Raw genomic sequence first — 21,394 nt, 5'->3', positions numbered from 1 at the left:
AGCAGGTCAGTCGTGGCGAAACTTTGTGACCCCAAGGACTACACAGTCCATGGAATTCTCTAGGCCAGAACACTGGAGTGGGTAGCCTTTCCCTTCTCCAGGGGATGTTCCCAACCCAGGGATCAAACCCAGGTCTCCCGCATTGCGGGCAGATTCTTTATCAGCTGAGCCACCAGGGAAGCCCCATTTATACAGCGCTGCGTGCTGAGCTGTGTCTGTCTTCGTGACCCTCTGAACTGTAGCCGGCCAGGCTCCTCTGTCCATGGGATCCTTCAAGCTACTCCTAAATCGTTACAGATAGTTCCTTTGTTCTAAGATTAGAAATTAACCTGATTAGTTGTCAAAGCCGAATTACAAACCAGTCTAGAATCTTGAGGAGAATGTGGCAGGATGAACACATTCTGGTGACTCTCTGATTATTTCTGACAGGGAAATGTTTGATTTCATTGAACTCAAATTGCCTTCAAACAAGAAAATCTTTACTTCACTCTTCTTGGCAGTACGGAGCCAGAGGGCTTTGGCTCTTCCTATCAAAATCTTGGGAGAGATCTACAATTTGGGAGATCTTCTTGCTATAAAATGAGGGCTGTCAACAGTCCCTTTCAACGTTGAAATTACCCTTAAAGTGACCAGACATTAAGGCTCTCACATTAATAGAACAAAAGGATTATCAAAGGTTAGACTTCCCTTTCCAGCCAGCCTTCCAAGGGTGCTAGTCACTGCGCTCAGTCCAGTCTCTATTTGTGTGTTTCTTAGGTTACTGTAAATCATCTGACCGTTGAAACTACACCCTGAATTTTAAAACTAAGAAAACAGGATTATGTTTATAAAAGATAATCAAGATTTTTTTTATCAGTCTTTTGCTAACTGGAAAAGCCCACTTATGAACATTCCAATTTTCAAAAACTTACTAAATGTTAAAATCAAAATAACTGAGGAAAGGATGTGATAAAGCAAGCATAATTTACTGTTCAACTGTAGACTCTACGTAATTAATGAGTATATGGGTATTCATTGTAAGATTGCCTTACTAAAGAGTTCTACAACAAAGTGTTAACAGAATTGGGGAAAATGAAGGCTGCTTATACACGGTAAAAATTATAATATGCTAGTAGCTTCCCTGGTGGCTCAGTCAGGAAAGAATCCGCCTACAGTGCAGGAGACCTGGGTTTGATCTCTGGTTCGAGGACATCCCCTGGAGAAGAAAATGGCAACGCACTCCGGTATTCTTGCCTGGGAAATCCCACGGACAGAGGAGCCCGGCAGCCACAGTTCATGGGTCGATCTAGCGATTAAACCGCATCACTCCTACATTATACACAAATTAAGTATTTGCCAACAATTCCAAAAATTCATCTACATTAAATATAAAGCACTAAACAGTCAATCTTTTGAGGCTGTAAACTGGATGCTTTTTCTTTGCACTTTCAACTAGGCCTCTTAGTTGCTCATAACTTCTAAAATAACACAATCTAGTCAATGACTGAAATACCGAAGTCATTGTAAATACCTGAAAAATTAGAGGAATGATCATGTCCTTAAGCACTGGCTTATTGGGGAAATGTGACAATTGTTATCTAATGTTAATGCTGAAATAAATTTTAAAGCTTGGAACTAAAGTTGGAGGAGGAGGAGGAGGAGGTAGGTGGAGACTGCAGAGATTCTGCAGGGCATTTATCGTCACTGCCCATGGTTTGCGAGGAAAGTTAAAAAATCATCTACAGTGGGATAACCTGCACTTCAAGCAGTGTGAGGAAATACCTGTTTGATGAGATGCCCAAAGGAGAAGAAAGGGGATGGCTAGAGGGCTGGTTGGCACCGAGGTGACCAGAAAGCAGACGGACAAAGCAGTGTGCAACTCTCTGTCTCCTACTCTTTAAAATCTTTAATGCTGAATTAACATCCGTGGAACTAATGAAAAGTTAAAAGCGTTTAAATTTATTCTTCAAGTGTAGTTCCACTTTCCATGATAGATATTCATGTAAAACCACACATTTTAGTCAAAAGTAGGTAACAGGTGATGGACAAAAGTGTGGTCACCGAAACCTCTTTGAGTATTAGTTATACTTGACTACTGGCAACCAGCTAAGAGAACCTCATACAAGTGCTTTTCATGCATGAGATACTGTAGAATAAAATTTTATTATCCATGTTTTTAAGTGGCATTAAAAAAAAAAAACCCACACAGATTATATGACAAGACTAGGGGATGAATTATAAAGTATAAAACAATACCAAAAATGGTTAACTTAATATACACATTAAAAATTATAATGAATATCTTAACAAACCTAGAGCCTGAGTATTTCTAATTCAGCTACATTGAACATTTTAAGGCCAAAGTCTTATGGTTTACTGACAGTGATGAATGTAAATAGTTTTCCTTAAGGTTCTTATGAAATTATGTTTCAGTGTTAAAATAAATTTAAGTAACACACTCCTCATTTTTAAAATGTAAAAATGCCCTGAAACATTCAACCAATTATACAGCTTACATCAGAGTACTTTTCCTCAAGGTGTAAAGTACTGCAACAAAGCGGATGCTGCCTCACAAATAGGAATGGTTTTTAGTTTCGCCTCACAAAAAAATCATTCATTTTTCTTACTACTGAAACAGGCTATCACTTGAGCCTGGAAGACTGTTTTATATTGAGATTTCTGTTGAAATAAGTCAATGTAACAGCATGTTAAGACTACTCATCAGGAGTACGCTAAGAAAACTTAGAGTGTAGTTGTTTCTTTAGGAAACAGCTGCTCATAGCAAAGAATCCTGAGTTTCCTCAATCTACATCCATTTCTAAAAAGCATATAGTTCTTAGGATTCGGGAAGCTGTAACTTTGCTTGTTTCAGTGATACTTTTTCTGAGAAACTACTCATCCTATACAAGCTGCAATACATAAGATCGAATAGTGATAAACATGTGGTCGATCCACTTCTAGCAAAAGCACTGATTACTGGCTAGATATTCTCTTATTTGGAGACTGACCCTTTAAATTTTCTATCCAGAAAGAACCTGAAACCTGACACACCATTAAGATATTCTTGATTTTAATTTATAGTCTATTTAAATACTAGTTTACAAACTAAGTAGACTTTAAGAGGTAGGTTTAATATGGTGTTTTGAGTTGTGTGAACCAAACATGCTTAAAATTGTATAATACATGTAAAAATGGTAGCCATCAACCCCCTTGAACATCTACAAGTTGATACTAATTTTTTTCATATATTCAAAATTGTGGTAGAACATAAGCTTCAATTAAGAGTAATCATATAACCTTTCCCCCAAATATAATTAAAACAGTATACCATGTTTTGTGGGGGGATTATTCCTGGGGTATAGTAGCCTAGGTGTATTTTAAATTCCCAGTTACTTCACGACTCCTTTATAGCCCACCCACCTTCTTTGTGGGCTGTCCCAGTCTGAGTTCCTGGGATGGGATCAGAGCACCAGGAACATGCTCTGAGTTGGGGGTGGAGCCGGGAGGGATTCAGGGAAGCCCAGTCAAGAAGGAAGTGCTTACTCCCCTAAAGCTGTTTATGTGAGGCAATGGGGCCTGGTCTGGGATGCACAAGCTTGGTTATTTGCTTGATTTAAGAGCATCTTGTACAAGATACAAATTTTGCAGAGGGCCTAAACTGACCTGGAAGACCAATGCTGGAGCAAATGCCATGATCCTAAATATTCTATTTTCATCAAGGGAGTGATTCAGATGCTAAGTTCATAACCTTCACTTAATGCTTAAATGTTTTCTAACTGAATATATGAGTTTTGAGACTAATATCTGGATGTATCACTGAACCACTGGCTTTTAAACTACTAGGAATCACGGACTTGTTTTAAAATCTACAGGTGCTAGATCTGAAGCTTTGGTTTCATGACCTGGATTAAGATCCTCTGCATAAGTAGCAATGTTATACAAGTACCCCAGATACTTGGCCACCCTGTTTGGAAAACAAATTTAATTTTTAACTCCAAATAGGAAATTACAATTTTAATGTAGTTTAGAATTATGGGCTTCCCTGAAAAGCTCAGTTGGTAAAGAATGCACCTGCAATGCAGGAGACCCTGGTTTGATTCCTGGGTTGGAAGATTTGCTGGAGAAGGGATAGGCTACCCACTTCAGTATTCTTGGCTTTCCCTCGTGGCTCAGCTGGTGAATCCACCTGCAATGCAGGAGACCTGGGTTCGATCCCTGGGTTGGGAAGATCCTCTGGAGAAGGGAAAGGCTACCCACTCCGGCATTCTGGCCTGGAGAATTCTAGGGTTGCAAAGAGTTGGACATGACTAAGCAACTTTTACTTTTCTTTAGAAGAACTGTAAAAGTATTTCTAAATGTTTCTTCTTTTAAACTCTGATTTTGCCTCATGCAATGGAACTGGAATAAAGACAGCTACTCGAGTATATTTATAATAGAAGAGCATGTCTTAGAATAGTAGTACCTCAAGTAATATATATTTATCTCAGATAACACATAAAGTCCTAAAATTAGTTAATATTTTACATTTAAAGATAAATAGCCCAGTGGCACAAGATTAAATCCTAGACTCCTGATAAAGAATTTTAGCGTGTTTTCCCATTATCTGTCTGCAGCTGCGAAATACCAGTTGCTATACAGTAATTATGTGTATTACTTATAAGAGAAAGAAAACAAGCAATCAAAGTGGCCATCTTTACCTTCTCTGACATATCTGATCCTCTATGAATCCTGAACAAATGGAGGTAGGAAGTGCCCCTATATTTAAAGTGGGCAAGTACCTAAATAAATATACTATCTTTAAAGGAAATGATCACAGATAGGTAATACATTTGCTTTATTTAACAATCTTACCCTAAGCATCCTCTCTTAAAAGGCCCAAGAAACAATTCTATAGCAGAAGTGAATCCTAGAACAGATGTACCCAGAATACAATTTTCCAGGGTATCAGCACAGTTGTTAATCACAGAACCCAGTTTCACTGAAGCCTATAATCGTTTCTTTTCCTAATTCTACTATCTCCTTTTCCTCTAAATATAAAAGTTTAGCATGTATCTGTCAAAGACTCGTCTTCCACAAAGACAAGCGTGGTGATGGGGGAGGGGAGTATGGAGCCCACCACCGCCCGGCTACAAAGTCCGTTGTGTGGCCTTGTTTGGGCAGGTCACTGAAGCTCTCTTCATCTCACCTGGTCTGCAGTGGTACTGCCCTTACCAAGCTCTTGTGATGAGTGAGTAATGTAAAACTTCACAGAGCACTGCCAAGCACAGAGTGAACAACCATAAGTTTAAACTGTTATCATTCGTTTTTCCATCAAACCAAACAGTATCCTCATAAGCAGTCTAGCAATTACAATGGACAACCAAATCAGAGTAAATCGAAGGATTAAGCATGTTCAGAAACACGGACTTACTAACTTTTTACTAAAATATTATTAAATGTAGACACTATAATCACTTGTAGTATCCACAATAACTACATACATGTGTACATAAACCAAAACATTTATTTAGAAAATACAAAAAATTACTGTTTGTCTTGCTCTTTCTTCAGACTATCCTTTCAATTTTCAGTAGTGCCACATAATTTTATAACTAAATTTTATTACATCTGAACACTTCAAAGAGCTGTAGTTTTGAAATAAATTTTGCTATGATTAAATAGAGAAAATCTATTCAGAAAGTACAGAATACACGAATTTATGGTACTTATCCAATTACCACCAGCATATAAATTATTTTGTAAAGTTATTTCTTACACACAGGATGTAAAATGCAAAAAAAAAAAAAATGGAATTTGTATTCAAAACAAACAGAAGAAACACTGGCTCCTATAAGCTAAAAATATAAGACAGATTTTTTTTCTTAACCATTCTAGATACAAATATTAACTATATGGGCTGAGAACTTTTAATTTCAATATAATTCAACAAGGTACACAGTAAAGCTCTATAAATATATCCCCTATAATAACCATATGCAAAACCATTTTATCACAAATACTACCAAACCCTCTGAAAAACGTAAACTATTTTTAAACACATTTTTAAAGAAATTCTGTTTTAACAACTACAAAAGAATATCAATAAAGCTATTTGGCTTTAAAAAATGAAGGGCAGTGTAATGTAAATCCCAGTACTGCGAAGCTGTTTTCTGAGAATGCAGTCTTGAGTTTAATACAAGGTACTAAACATTTTCAAAAATAAACAAAACTTATTCTATACCATTTACTCTTGAACAAAAGCTCTGAAAGGAAACCACTAAGTAACAGATGAAAAGCAGGTATGTAGAATTAACGGTATAAAATGTGATTTTATACAAAATGTACCATCTTCGTATGTATAAGGCTTGATATGAATATTTTTGGACTATGAGTGTTGCACATTTTTATAGCAGTCTCAAACCGTTCAAAATGCAGTATTTTTAAACGTTTTGGTATTTCTGACAGGAATGAACATGATACAGATACAACTTAATATCAATTTATCTATACTGCTCCACTCAGGAACCTTTTTTGAGCTTAGGAAAGAATTTCTTTTGAATGCTTGATCTCTACATAAACTCTACTTTTAGAAATGTCAGTATTTTATGATATAGAACTAATGCCACCAGGAATTGGCCCAAGTTTAAAGAGAAAGCACAAAGGAGACATACAGTGTCAAACAGTCTTAAGTCTGCCTTATGCAATTATACAGTCGTCATTACTTTTAATGAAAGTAAAGTGCTTTATAAAGTAAAAAATATTTTTTTTACTTACTGTTAATACTTAATATCCAAATCAAATTTTCTAATTTAGTTCCACTTTATACATTTCTTCTAAAAAGTACTCTTCTGCCACGATGTAAGCAAAAAAGGCTCCATAAAATGGGACACCACTCACATCATACTTGTGGTGTGGGCCCTTACACGGAGACCAAATCTTCATTAACCCAAGTGAGAGAGCCTTTATTTCTTATACATGCCCAAAGTAACTAATTATCAACTCACATTTTCTGTAAGCCTTCAAGAATTTTTATTCAACACAATGAGAAGTTTAATGCCTATATTAAAGCCACGGAGCACTCTTCTGTTGCTGCTCACCAGCTGTTTTTATGACGATAACTCCGCGACCTGGAATGTGATCCAAAGTGAGAGTGTTTCGCTGTCTGTGCTTTTGTTTCAGAATTGGTATACGCTTTGGGAGATTTACATGGGGATCTTGCTATGGAGTCAGAATGTCTTCCATGTGATCTTGATTTTGTTCCTGAGCTAGTCTGCTTCTGAGGTGAGCTTGACTGTGATTTTCCTATTGACTTGGACCTTTTCTGCAAGGACTTGGACCTTGACCGTTCTCTAGAACCAGAATTCCTTCTTGGAGTTCTTGACTGCCGTGCTGAGGTAGACCGCCTGGGTAGTGATTTGGAGCGAGATTTAGACTGGCTGTAAGAAAATCGCCTGTGTCGAGACCTGCAAACACCCATAACGTCAGAGTATATATTTCGTACAGAAATAGTTAATAGGTTAGGAAACAACACTTTCAGAAACTTACATACTTTACATAACATTGGTTGCACTTTTGTCGGAGAAAAAAATTCTAATTTTATTATGCGTGCTTTTGGTTCAAAAATTATGTACAAGTTTGTAATATTTGACCAAAAGATTCTGACTTTCCTGGGTATCTTTTATGAGTCAGTTCTGAAAAATATATTTTGCATATTTAGTCTGGGTTACATAACCCTAAGAGCTAAGAAAATCTGAAAGGGAAAAAAAGATAAAAAGAAAATATTTAAAGAATATTAAATAATGTTAATAAAAACAAAAACCTAGATGGAGGACTTCTGAACCTTGCCATGACAGAGCAGCTTGTTCTAGACCAATCTTACCACTAAAAAAAAGCTGTATTAAAAGGTTAGACAACACTTACAAAACAACTGTTAAAAGGCATTGGAGAATAACCATCAAAAGCAGAAGCTGAAGGGTTACAAGCCACGAGGTTACAGAGGTAAGGGCCACCAAGGGTTACAAACGGTCTCTTTTCCTGAGACCGTTTTCCAAAAGCCAGAAGGGAGAATTAAGCCCAACTAGAAAATAGCTACTGGACTAAGCTGAAGAGACAGAGATTAGAATTCAGGGCCATCAAAATGGCTAAGACTTAACAGACAAAAATCCCAGAGATGAGGAAAATGCAGACAAACCACCCCATCCCAATCTAAACTCTGCCTATAAATTTTCCTCAAGTCACTGGCCACCATCTATGTTGCACATGTAAGACTCCAAGAGGTTAGCAAAAAACAGCAGCTGAAAGATTGAACATCTGAGTGAACAATGCAAAGAAACAGAGGAAAACAACAAAATGGAAAAGACTAGAGATCTCTTCAAGAAAATCAGAGATACCAAGGGAACATTTCATGCAAAGATGGGCACAAGAAAGGGCAGAAATGGTATGGACCTAACAGAAGTAGAAGATATTAAGAGGTGGCAAGAATACACAGAAGAACTATACAAAAAAGATCCTAATGACCCAGATAACCACTATGGTGTGATCACTCACCTAGAGCCAGACATCCTGGAGTGTGAAGTCAAGTGGCCTTACGAAGCATCACTACGAATAAAGCTAATGGAGGTGATGGAATTCCAGCTGAGCTGTTTCAAATCCTAAAAGATGATGCTGTTAAAGTGCTGCACTTAACAGGTCAGCAAATTTGGAAAACTCAGCAGTGGCCACAGGACTGGAAAAGGTCAGTTTTCATTCCAATCCCAAAGAAGTGCAATGCCAAAAAATGTTCAAACTACCAAACAATTGCGCTCACTGCACATGCTAGCAAGGTAATGCTCAAAATCCGTTAAGCCAGGGGTCAACAGTGCAACTTCCAGATGTACAGGCTGGATTTAGAAAAGGCAGAGAAACCAGAGATCAAATTGCCAACATCCACTGGATCATAGGAAAAGCAAGGGAACTTCAAAAAACATCTACTTCTGCTTCATTGACTACGCTAAAGCCTTTGACTGTGTAGATCACAACGAACTGTGGAAAATTCTTCGAGAGATAGGAATACCGGATCACTTTACCTGCCTCCTGAGAAAACCATATGCAGGTCAAGAAGCAACAGTTAGAACAAGACATGGAACAATGGACTGGTTCAAAACTGGGAAAAGAGTACATCAAGGCTGTATATTGTCACTCTACTTATTTGATTCATATGCAGAGTACATCATGCGAAATGCCAGGCTGGATGAAGCACAAGCTGGAATCAAGATTGCCAGGAGAAATATCAATAACCTCAGATACGCAGATGATACCACTGTGATGGCAAAAAGTGAACAGGAAAGAGCCTCTTGATGAAGATGAAAGAGGAGAGTGAAAAACAGTCAGAAAAGGAAGATCATGGCATCCGGTCCCATCACTTCATGGCAAATAGTAGGGAAACAACGGAAACAGTGACAGACTTTATCTTCCCAGGCTCCAAAATCACCGCAGATGGTGACCACAGCCAAGGAAATTAAAAGATACTTGCTCCTTGGAAGAAAAGCTATGACAAACCTAGACAGCATGTTAAAAAGCAGAGACATCACTTTGGTAACAAAGGTCTGTATAGTCAAGGCTATATGGCTTTCCAGTAGTAATGTACAGATGTGAGAACTGGACCATAAAGAAGGCTGAGTGCCAAAGAACTGATGCTTTCCAGTTGTAGTGCTGGAAAAGACTCCCGAAAGTCCCTTCAACAGCAAGGTGATCCAAACAGTCCATCCTAAAGGAAATCATTCCTGAATATTCACTGGAAGGACTGAGGCTGAAGCTCTGATACTCTGGCCACCTGATGCAAAGAGCTGACTCACTGGAAAAGACCCTGACGCTGGAAAGGAGTGAGGGCAGGAGAAGGGGTGACAAGGTGAAATGGTTGGATGGCATCAACTCAATGGACATGAGTCTGAGCAAACTCCAGGTGACAGTGAAGGACAGGGAACCCTGGCGTGCTGCAGTCCGTGGGGTCTTGAAGAGTCTGACAGGAGTGAGTGGCTGAACAACAAACAGTGTAACTACGTACAAAAACCACTGAGGTCAGAGAGGTTAAGCAACAGTCTTAACCTTTAGAACAATGCAGAACTGTAACGAGAGCAAAGCAGAACTGTACTGTCTTACAAGAAAATGTGGTTCTTTCTATTCCTGATACTCCACAATGATTGGAAACTGGCAGTCTTTTTTGTTTATTTTTCTCCAGACAAGTAGTATACTTTACTGCCACTAGAAGGCAGAATATGCTGTGAATATTCACTTCTCTAGATCAATCAGGAGAAAAGTTGGTTGATTAAGGCTCTAATGCATTTGGAAACAGCTTATATTTTTAATCAATCACATGGACAATTTTCTCCTTTTCTTTTACTCTTTTTCACCAAGACCACTGGTTATCATTTAGTAAGTTAGGACAGTACTGCTTTAGGTACAATATTATATCTAGTTTGATTTTTTTGTATATAAACCATTAACTTATAGTAATGTGAAATGCTGAATATCATTCATATGACTCATGTCCTTTGTGAAGTCAGAAGCAATACCAGTGGTACTGGTGTGACTTTGCTACACACATGGCATATAAAATTTCTTAATTTGTTCTCACCACATTTTAGGTTCTATAAATGTAACTTGTATTTGAGTATATTGGTGTCAAAATCTCAGATAATCAATCAGTAGTAAGATGGCTTTCCTTTAGCCATGTAACAAAATGGATTATTCTCCACAGATTCACAAGAGGTCTATACTCTTACACTATCAGACCAAGTATGATAAAAAGAATCAAATTCCAGACCGAAACATAACTGTTCCTAAATATTTCTTCATCCACCTTGGAGATGGCTCAATCCTGACCTGGGTTCTCCTGGCTTATAAAAGGAGCTCAAGGCTTCCTCTTACTTGCATGCCTCCCTAAGAATATGCCAAAATCAAAACATTTGTTTCAAACCCAAGGTGAAGGACTGATCTGACATGTTAAGATTCTAGGGCTCTGAATAGGCCACATTTTCTAGTAATCAGGATTCTCAGATATTTCTCTCTTCCTGTCTTTTCTTTCCACTTGGCTGGAGGGACTGGAGCCGGGCCACTTTAGTCTTGTTTTTAGAACGAGGTACTTGGGGAAAGACTGCCTAGCTCAGGAACACACACTCTGTGTTGGGCTCTTCCTTGTATGGGCTCCTGGGAGCTGAGGAACAGAGGGAGTGGAGTGAAAGTGAGCAGCTCTGCAGATGAGCTCTGATTTGAGGTTATGTTGTCACTGGACAGCTTAGATATACTATATATGGCCCAGGAGAGCCAACTCTTTCTTTTCTTATCACTAACTGTGCCATGTGGCATCTGGGATCTTAGTTCCCCAACCAGGGATCAAACCCAAGATAAGTCACCTGCAGTGGAAGCCTGAAGACGTTAACCACTGGATTGTGAGGGAAGCCCCAGGAGTCAACTCTTTATTACTCATAGAAAGAGGATATTAGCGTAAACGCTGATCAATCTTTAAGGACAGAATTCACCTTAAAATTCTATATGCCTATAAAAAAAATTACAGCATTAAAACTCAAGAGAAAAACAGTTAAGTGGTAGAATTTAGGCATGCTAATACAATTTCAGTTATGACTAAAACAACATCACCAAGCAATTTCCACTGCAATTTCCTATTATTCTAACAGAAACTAAATTCTAGCAGGAAAAACAGACAACTTGTAAATATCTTCTTCTGAAAAATCTACTACTTTTATATTTTCTTCCTACAACGCTAGCATACTTGGAATTTATTCTTGAAATAATTTGCTTTCTACAAATACACTGATTCACATTTTGATCAACTTCCTTTCACAAATGATTACATTTTATTTCATATGAGTTTTTAATTATCAGGCCTCAGATTCTTAATTTGGGGGTTCATTTAAAAAAATTTTATTTAAAATCCTCATATTATTGTCAAGTATACATCTTTATTAAATTTTTGCTTTTTCCCCTCAGTATATATTATCTATTAAAAAGGTTAAACTTAAGTCAGGCATAAAATGAACACACTGGAAGGTAGCTAACAAACCCAAGTTAAAATAACAATACATTATAAATTGAGAGGAGCATATCCTTCTTAAAAAGTTGATTCTTTATGTATATTAAGTAAAATGATTCTGGTGTCCTGTTTTTGAAAATTCTTTAAAATGTTTTCTGGAAACAGCAGAAAATTAAGTTTTCAATCCCCTTTTATTTTGTACTCACTCTTTAAGGCTATCCGACCGCCGCCTATTTCTTCCCCATGAGGAACTTCTACTTCGGGTTCTTCTTTGGCTAGGGCTTCTTGATCTCCTATGATCACTTGGAGAACAAGGGTGACGTTCTTTTGATTTCATCTGCCCTGGTGCTAGAATATGAGGTTCAAGATTTATAATTCATTACCTGAAAACCTCAATAAACAATCATTCAATAAATAAGCCACTCAAATAGCATTATATTCTGAAATAATTTTAAACTAAAAAAATCTGTCATTGTTGAAACTCATCCTGCTAAAAAAGCAAGATCTGCTATTAAGTCACACTTACTTTTGCGATCACCTTGTGCAAACTGTATTTCAATCTGACGGCCACATACCCACTTTCTATTGAGGTTATAAAGCGCGTCTTCAGCATCACGAACATCTTCAAATATGACTAGCTGTTAAGGACACTTTGAACATCAGATATCAAAAATATTATTTTTTAAAAATAATTTACAGATGGCATGAAATTATTAGGAAAAACAAGCTCAAGTTTTTAAGGTCATATCTCTAACATAATTGAAGAATCAGAAAAAATATCGTTATCAAATGCCCATTATGATTCTTAAAAGTGAGTCTGAAAATGAACAGAAACAAATCTCTAACTGTATTTTTAATGTATACATTAAAAGTTGTAGAATGCATGTAATTTGAAACATGAGAATAAGTTCAATACCGGCTAGTATTATCAAATAAAACATTTAGGCAGGACTCACTCCCTTCTCAGATGAAAGATTTACCAGGTTTTTCAGTATTTCAGGTAAAAATCAGTACACAGAAGCCTTCATTCTGAAATTAAAATTACTCTTTCATTAAAAGGCTTTTTAAATTAATTTAGGAGAAATTACTTATAAACAAAAGTATACACATATAAGTGAGCTAAAACATATATTCAAAACTGATTTTGTCCTTTCAAAGTGATCATATTTGACTTTGAACCTACTGCTGTAAAATACCTTTATGTTTTTATTGCTTCGGATATAATTATAAAAGAAATAAACAATCTGTTAACATCTGGAATTATATATCCCACTGAATTCCTTTATCTATGTAAATTATATAATAAACCTAACTAAAATGGAAACAAACTATATAAACCAACTAGCTGTATTTCAGGAGGTTGTCACTGGTTTAACTTTTTGAAAACAGAAAAAGCTTAAGTAATGCAATACAAATGAGACTTAGGCAATTACCTCAGTGTCACTTGATCTTGAACCTTGACCTTTATTCTTTAGGGCTTGCAAGACGGACTTTATAAGAGACGCAGAACCAACAAAATCAGACTTGGCTTTGATCCTGGAACTCTGAGTAAATAGGAAAGCCGAAGTCTCAACCTGGTGTTGGCTCCGTCCTTTGCTCGGTAAGGACGTCCCCTCTTCCAAGTCTTTACATCTGTGTCCACCCTCCCTCTTTACTCCTTGACGCTTGCGCTTTAGGTGCCTTTTGTCTTGCCTGCTCGGTTTATGCTTGGATTCTAGCTAACAGGTTGGTTCAAACTGAGGGGCGCTTGCCAGCTACTGTGGACTGCTTTAGATTTTCTGAGATAAAGAAATAAACACATTTAATTAGGCTATATTATTTCATAAAATATGCTGAGTATGTGTGTGTATACATACATGATATGCACATGTATGTAGTCTATGCACATGCACACAGTAAAATAAAGGATATTGAACATAAGCAAATCCTCTTGGGCGGCGGGTGTAGAAGTCAAGTGGAATGTAAACGTCTACTATAGGGCCATATCGACCAAACTCACGGCGCAAGTCCTCAGGCCTGAAGTATTTTAGAAATAAGGTAAAGAAATATGAATAGCTGGATTTAAATATTTTGCCTACAGAAATTCAGTTGAAACCTTCAGCAGAAAGTATATTTTCCGGACTAGAATTATCTAAAATTGTCTCTCATAGGAATCACCCAAGGTTTAGAAAAGAAAGGAAAAATAAAACAACAAATTCTCAGTTCTAAGTTCTAGAGATTCTGATTCAAGAGATCTGGAAGTCTGTATTTTAATAAGCACTCTAAGTGGCTTTTATGTTTAGTCAGGTTTGGGATACTGATCCAGCATATTCACTTAATTTTTTTGCTTTTTTACTGAAGCATAGTTGATTTACAATACTGTGTTAGCTTCAAGTGTACAGCATAGTGATTTAGTTTTTATATATTTTCTACATATTCCTTTTCAAATTCTTTTCCCTTATAGGTTATTATAAAATATTGAGTACAGTTCCCTGTGCTAAAACAGTAGGTCCTTGTTGGTTATTTATTTTCTATAGAGCATATGCACTTTTGAAAGTTACTCCTATTACAAGACTTTTCAACTGTCAAAATACAGAGTACTACTAACTATTCATTAAGAACACATTCATTTGTCTCACTATAATTTCATATTTATGTTAAATGTTTTCAGATAGAAATAAGATTCTAAAGAAGTCCTAAAGTTACTTCTCAGGCTTTAAAAGAAAAATCGATGCTTTATTAGTAAACATAAAGAAAAAAAACTACCAGAGCCTCAAATCTGACAAGTATTTTTGAGTCACTTACATGCTTTCTGCTGTCATAGGTACTAAAGAGGGGACACCAAGGAAACACAAACCATAATATTTCTCTTCAGGAGTTACAATTTAACTGGAGAGACAGAACATTAAAAACTGACAGTTACAATGCATTTATATACCAGCCACTGCTCACCTTAAGACCACTTAATTCCCATAACAGATCTTTACAAATGTTGCTTACAGATGATGGTGCAGACAGATGAAGTCACCTAATGTCACCGAGTCAGAAAGAGACAGAGCTGGAAGCAAACTCCCACAATCTGACACTAGTCTGGCTTCCTAATGACTATATCCTACTGCCTCTTGGAGCTCATAGAGATTCAAAATCAGCTATGAGCACAAAACACAGCTTGGAGGAATTAAAAGAGTATTTCAAAACATACTCCGTAGAAAAAAGGGCCCAAAGATGAGCACAAAGCTTCTAACTTGAGCAAATGGAAGAAAGACGGTGTCCAAGATAAAAATTAGATAACTGGAAAAGACAGTTAGATTGAAGATTGAGGAGAGGCAAAAGAAGAAACTTTCACGTTTAGAAATGCCAAATTTGAGGTGATGGTGAAACAGCCTTAAGAGTTCTATTCTATGAGCAACTGAAAACTGTGGTTATACAAATTCAATTTTATTTTTTCTCAAGACTGTAAGTCAGTGATTAAAGCTAGAGATATGAATTTAAGAATTACATAAAGATTCAACTAACACTAACCAAGTAGTCAATATTACGTTGATATCATGACAATTTCATTTTATTTTTATTATTTTATTTTTAATATTCACTATATCATGCTTAACTGCCTGCCTTTCCTGAGTGACTGTTACCTTTAAATTTAGAGGACAATGACAATGTCTTTTTCTTTCATTTATTCATTCAACAAATACTTACTGAGTATGTACTATGGACCAGGCTCTAGGAATATGATGGAGAACAAGAAAGACACAATTCCTGCTCCCGTAAAACACAGACTACAGAGCAAAAAATCTCAACCATTCCTGAATATTGGAATCATCTGTAAAGGAGATGTCATGGAAGCAGGCATTCCAGCCTGATCCTTTAATCCCTGACCTAATTTGCGCTTCCCATGGTGAGCCCCAGTTATGCTTAATTTTTTAAGGGTTTCATAAGCAATTCTGAGGCTCAGGGTTGAGAATCACTTCTAAAGCAGATGTCTTCACTAGTATATCTCGTACCTAACATAGTTGCTTGGCATATAGGAGACCTCAGAATATACCTGCTGTATTAAAGAATGAAGGACACATTACTGTACCAGTCAAGGAGACTGAAAGTGAGTTACCTTGCCCAAAGATACACACAGCCAGTAGCAAAGCTAGAATTCAAATGAGTACCTTCAGAGGCAACCAATTCCATCAACCAAATGTGAGTGGCTGACAGAAAAGGATACTAGATATATAAAGGAGGCTAGGGCAATGTGTCATAGAGACTTAGAACCCCAGAAGTCTGAGGGAATGAACCTTCTCAAAAGAACTGGCTCTTATTCAGTCTCCTCTTCATCTTAGCTGTTAGCTGTTTTATTTTTTTCCATTTATTTTCGTATTTCTGGTATAATCTATTTTGATGTTAAACACCCATGTATCCATCAACATTTATTATGCCTTAATACTTACTATACTTGTATTTTCAGTATTTTTTAAGAAGATACTATATTCTTCTCCCTCAGAAATAATCACTGGTGTGCATCATTCCTCTACATAACTTTGTATTTCTACTGCAAATCTATATAAATGGTATTAAATCACCTATAAATGATATCAGATTACCTGCAAAATTTTGCACCTTGCCTTTTCCACCCTTGAGATTTCTCCATGGTGCTCTAGTTCACTCATTTTAACTCTGTATTGGTATTGTTATGGATAAACCACAATTTTACACACACTTCTATGGGTGAGCATTTAATATGCTTCCTTTTTTTTAACTGCAAATTGTGCTTAGCATAGTTTTCTGGGATGCACCACTAGCCATGCAATTGATGGTCTGGAGAGTATACATATCTTCAGCTTTCCTACATGTTCTCCAAAATGGCCAAATCAACTTATACTCCTCAAGACATGCATCAGAATGCCTAAGAATCCAACTCCTCACTCCCTGCCATGCTGAAGGATATAAAGTGAATGGGTATCTCATTATTTGAATTTTAATTTCTGTATACACCAGTTAGGTTCAACATCTTTACATGCTTATGGGTCATTTATTCTAGGGTCAGAATTTCTGGGCTAAAGAGGATATATACATTTAATTTCTATGAAACAGCCAAACAGTTCTGCAAAATGGTTGTTAACATTTTATACTCCCACCAACAACATGTACATTTCAGTTCTGCCCACTCTGTCAGCACTTTGTATTGTCAGTCTTTTGAATTTTAGCCATTCAAGAGGGTGTTAAGTGGAATCTTGCTGTGGTTTCAATTTGTACTGCAATTTTTGCATTTCAATTTGTACATCTGCATTGTACAAATGATGCTGAGCACTTTTTCACATGCTAATTGGACATTCACATGTATTTCTCTTGAACATGTAGGAGCTTTTTGTCCATTTTTAATAATAACATTTGTCTTTTCATTGTTGACTTATACAAGCTCATTACTATTTCTAGAAAAAGTCCTTTGTGAGATATAGGCTTTCTGAATACTTCCTCCCAGTCCCTGGCTCACCTGTTTACTTTCTTAATGAACAGAAATTTTAATTTTGGAGAAACCTGATTTTTCAATATTCCCTTTTAAGGTAATGACTTTGTCTTATAATAAATCTGCCTGTCCCTAACTCATACAGATATCTTCCTTTGCTTTCTTCTAAAAGCTTTACAATTTTATCTTTTACATATCAATTAATGATCCACTTCAAATTATGTGGGACAGGGGTTGAAGTACATTTTTTCCCTATATAGATCCAGTTGTTACAGCGTCATTTGGTGGAAAGTTTTTTTTCTAAAGGCTTTAGTGCCTTTGTCAAAAATCAATTGACTCTATATGTGTGGTTTATGGACCCTCTTTCTGTTCTATAGATCTATTCGTCTATCCTTAGGCCAATAACAAAGTTTTGATTATTGAAACTTTTTAGTAAATCTTTAAGCCAGGGAATATAAGCCTTCCAGCTTCAGTGACCTTTTAAAAAATTATTTTGGCTATTCAGATCCTTTGCATATTAATATATTTTAGAATTAATTTGTTCCTATTTTTAAAAAGCATTTGATCAGGAATGCCTTGAATCTATAATATAATCAACTGGGATGGAACTGATAACATAACAGTTCACCTTCCAATCTAAGAACACACACTATATTTATTAATTTATATTGGTCTTTGATTGCTCTTGGCCATGTGTTGTTATCTTCAATGCAAAGGTTTTTACGTGGTTTTGCAAAACTTATTCCTAAGTATGTTTTTTGATACTAAGATAAAAGGAATTTTAAAAGTTTTTGTTGTTTGCTGTTAGTATATACAAATAGAATTTTCACTAAATTTACTTCATATTCTGGTGACTTAAGGAAACTATTAGTGACTGTAGCTTTATGTAAACAAACATGTCACCTAAGAATAGGGACAGGTTTTACTTTTACCTTTATAATTTTTATGTCTTTATTTTCCTTGCCTTGTTACATTGGTTAGGACCTGCAATAAAATGTTGAATAGTGGTTGTAAGAGTTGACATCCTTGTCTTGTTCTGATCTTAGGGAGAAAGCATTCAGTTTCATTATTAAGTATGTTGTTAGCTAAAGGTTTTTCATAGATGCCCAAAAGCTGAGGAAGTTCCCTTCTATGTGTGTGTGTGTGTTATTTGGCCTGCACAATGTTTATAAACATTTAACAAAAAGTGCTGAAACATGGAAATGCCAATATTTTTATAGCTTTTAAAACTACAAAAATGGCAATTTAGTCTGATTCAACTTAGAAACTGCCAACAGTTTGAAACTGACAGTTTACACACACAAAATACAGGCTTTTGACTTCTTTTGAAAATTAAAACGATGTGGCCACAAGTCCAAATGTCTATGCAGCATACAGCAGTTACAGCTGAAGCCTGGTAGCAGCCACTGTCCTCTTGAGATGGCACATGTTCTTTTCCATTTGCGACAGTCCACACCATTCTATTGGGCTTTAATCTGACACTTTCACTCATTCATTCATATTACCATGGTTGGCCTCTGTGGCCACTGGAATTGGAAACCTTACTTTTTTTTTGTTGGCGCACTGCATTCTTATTGAGTATACAAGTGGTCTGTTTAACCACAGCAATTTTTTTAACCTTACCCAAATTATAAATTTTGCTTACTTTCTATTTAATATGCTGATAAACAAGTTGAGCGAAGACATGTAAACACAAGCATACTTAGGATGTTAAAGTATGTTAACTCACAGTCTATAGTTGTGACATGCATATATATATATTAGCAGAAATCGAGTTTCTAAGAAAGACTTAAAATTTACTTCTCAAAAGTAAATTATGATGATTACTCTTGATGGCTCTGGAGTCAAAGGCTCCAATATATTTCCAGCCTTGAAGCCCCAGGTAAGTCACTGAAACTCTGAATTTCAGCTTCCCCTTAGGTACCACAAGATAATCTTGCATAACAATAAAGGCTAGGATGGGGAGGAGGGCTGTGGAGTAAATTAAGCAAACCCAGTAAAACGAAAATATCTACTAACCTCCGCCCCCCCCCATCCCCTCTGGCTCCTACTGAGGGAGAAAGACACAGCTGTAAGAAGTCAACATTAGAAACTATGCAGACAGAATTCTCCCAAGGGGGGCGGGTGGGATGAATGCAACAGAATCGACCAGGGAAGTCTCTCCAAACCATTATGATGGGTGTTTACACTGCACTCCAAACTTTAAAGGAAAACACATAAATCTCATTCACCGTAGTTATCCTTTGTATACAGTATAAGGCTGTGCAACAAATAAATTAACGAGCGCCACCTGTAAGGAAACCAGCCTACTGACTACAGTCGTCAGGCCCGAAGTACGCGCTATTCGTAACGCGCTCTCAGCATCCCCAGCTCCTTCCCAGCCAGGTGGGGAGACGCGCGGCTTTATCCCTGCCCAGCGACAAACGGGCGAGACGCCGGCCCTCGCCCGAGGAGCTCTCAGGGGCGGAGGCGGCGGGCACCGCGGCTCCCGGCCAGGGGCGGCCGGCGCGCCTCCTGTTCTCTCGGCGAGGAACGGGCACCGGCCAGCCGCCCAGGTGCGGGGGGCGGCCACGGGCGGCGGGGCCCGGAGACGGGCCGCGCCGGGGCGGAAGGCCGGGCGGGAGGGCGGAGGCGCGAGTCCCTCCCAGGCCCCGGGCAGCCCGAGGACCCGCGCCGGCCTCGGGAGAGGCTCCCCCACGGCGAGCCCCGGGCCGGCCGGCGGCGAGGAGCGGGTGGCCCCGCCGGGCGCCGCGTCGCGGCCGCTACCCGCCCCTCCCCCGCGCGCCAACCTGCGGACCCGCCGCCGCTCACCTGGTGGCGTCCGCGACGTTCCTGACGAACAGGGAGGTGTTGGGGGGTCTCGTGTAGCGAGACATGGCCGCGTCCTGCGTTCCCTCAGGGGTCTGCCCGGCCGCCGGGCTCGCTCTGTCTCCCGCCGCCGCCGCCGCCGCCGCCGCCGCCGCCACAGCAGCTCCGCCGGCCCGCGGCGCGACCCCCTCGCCTCGGCCTCGGCCCCGCCAGCGCGCAGCCGCAGAGGCGGGCGCGGGGGCAGCGCTGTGCGGCGCGAGTCCGTCCGCGCGGACCACGCGGGGGCGGGGCGGGGGCGGGGCCGGGCCGTGTGCGGGGGCGGGGCCGAGCGCGAGCGGGAGGGGCGGGGCCGGGCGGCGTGCGGGAGGGGCGGGGCCGGGCGCGTGCGGGAGAGGGGGCGGGGCCGGGCGCGTGCGGGAGAGGGGGAGGGGCCGGGCGGCGTGCGGGAGGGGCGGGGCCGGGCGCGTGCGGGAGGGGCGGGGCCGGGCGGCGTGCGGGAGGGGGCGGGGCCGGGAGGGGGTCCCAGGATTCGAGGGCCTCTTCGAAGGACGCGGCGCGCGAGCCCCGGGGTGGAGGGCATCGGGGAAGGGGCAGCGCCGGGGTCCCCGGGGGGTCGAAAGGGACTCTCGGAGGGTGCGGCTGGGGTCGGAGTGTAATAGGAGGGCATGGACGAGAGCGGCCCTACGGGCTGAAGCAGGTGAACCGCGGGTTAGAAAGCATCCGGAGAAAAGATGTTGCGAGTCGGAGGTGGGCGGGGTTCGACCTCGCCACAGCCGGATGGTCACTGGGGCCTTCACGATTGCATCCTCGGCCCCAGACCTTGGCAATGGTTCTGCCTCCTGCCCGTGGAATGCTGAGACATTAGACTTTCAAACTGTGAGGATTTTTTTTGATTCTTCATCCATTATTCGTTTGGAGTACACCATTCAGCTATGAGTACATTCATTCAGATGTTTATTGAGCACCTGCTTGCACCGAGAACTATTCTAGGTGTGGGACCCAGCAAAAACAAAAGCCACGTCCCTGCCCTCATAGAACTTACATTCTTGAGCAAAGACCAGACAATAAAAGAATGAACAAGTGAATACGTGGTGTGGAAGAAAGCGATGAAAATGCAGAAGCAATTAAGCAAATTTAAATTATCCCCTCCCTGCCTCTCCAATACG

At 39.3% G+C, this 21,394-nt stretch overlaps 1 protein-coding gene and 1 long non-coding RNA gene across 6 annotated transcripts in view; one reads left to right on the top strand and one right to left on the bottom strand.

Annotated features, from left to right (window-relative positions):
* Positions 1 to 5,460: 5,460 nt before the first annotated feature.
* SRSF12 (serine and arginine rich splicing factor 12) lies at positions 5,461 to 20,486 on the bottom strand. 5 transcript variants are annotated; one of them, XM_065911489.1, is made up of 5 exons: positions 20,232 to 20,486; positions 13,898 to 14,002; positions 12,513 to 12,616; positions 12,193 to 12,334; positions 5,461 to 7,421 (listed from the first exon to the last, which is right to left on the bottom strand). In XM_065911489.1, exons 1-5 carry the CDS (start codon positions 20,294 to 20,296, stop codon positions 7,052 to 7,054), a joined length of 786 nt encoding a protein of 261 aa, XP_065767561.1. In that variant the 5' UTR covers positions 20,297 to 20,486; the 3' UTR covers positions 5,461 to 7,051. The 5 variants fall into 5 exon arrangements, with proteins under 5 accessions (XP_065767561.1, XP_065767562.1, XP_065767563.1 ...); XM_065911490.1 differs by lacking the exon at positions 13,898 to 14,002 and adding an exon at positions 13,420 to 13,530 and having other exon boundaries at positions 12,513 to 12,636; positions 20,232 to 20,336; XM_065911491.1 differs by lacking the exon at positions 13,898 to 14,002 and having other exon boundaries at positions 12,513 to 12,636; positions 20,232 to 20,248.
* LOC136150771 (uncharacterized) overlaps positions 7,136 to 21,394 on the top strand; it is a 31,612-nt gene continuing 17,353 nt past the window's right edge. Inside the window, exons 1-2 of the long non-coding RNA XR_010659930.1 lie at positions 7,136 to 7,239; positions 13,462 to 13,586. This is a non-coding gene — a long non-coding RNA (uncharacterized lncRNA). The remainder of the gene's footprint in view (positions 7,240 to 13,461; positions 13,587 to 21,394) is intronic.

Source organism: Muntiacus reevesi, chromosome 19, assembly GCF_963930625.1.
Source record: "Muntiacus reevesi chromosome 19, mMunRee1.1, whole genome shotgun sequence".
NCBI lineage: Eukaryota > Metazoa > Chordata > Mammalia > Artiodactyla > Cervidae > Muntiacus > Muntiacus reevesi.
Note: the sequence above shows the minus strand (reverse complement) of the source record. Positions and strands in the feature narration are given on the sequence as shown.

Excerpts from the sequence above, each read along its gene's own strand:
- SRSF12 (XM_065911489.1), bottom strand. The coding sequence starts at position 20,296 with ATGTCTCGCTACACGAGACCCCCCAACACCTCCCTGTTCGTCAGGAAC. Across the intron at positions 12,335-12,512 it reads TGCACAAGGTGATCGCAAAA|CACCAGGGCAGATGAAATCA; the intron begins GTAAGTGTGACT and ends CTCATATTCTAG. Across the intron at positions 7,422-12,192 it reads CGGTCGGATAGCCTTAAAGA|GTCTCGACACAGGCGATTTT; the intron begins GTGAGTACAAAA and ends GGGTGTTTGCAG.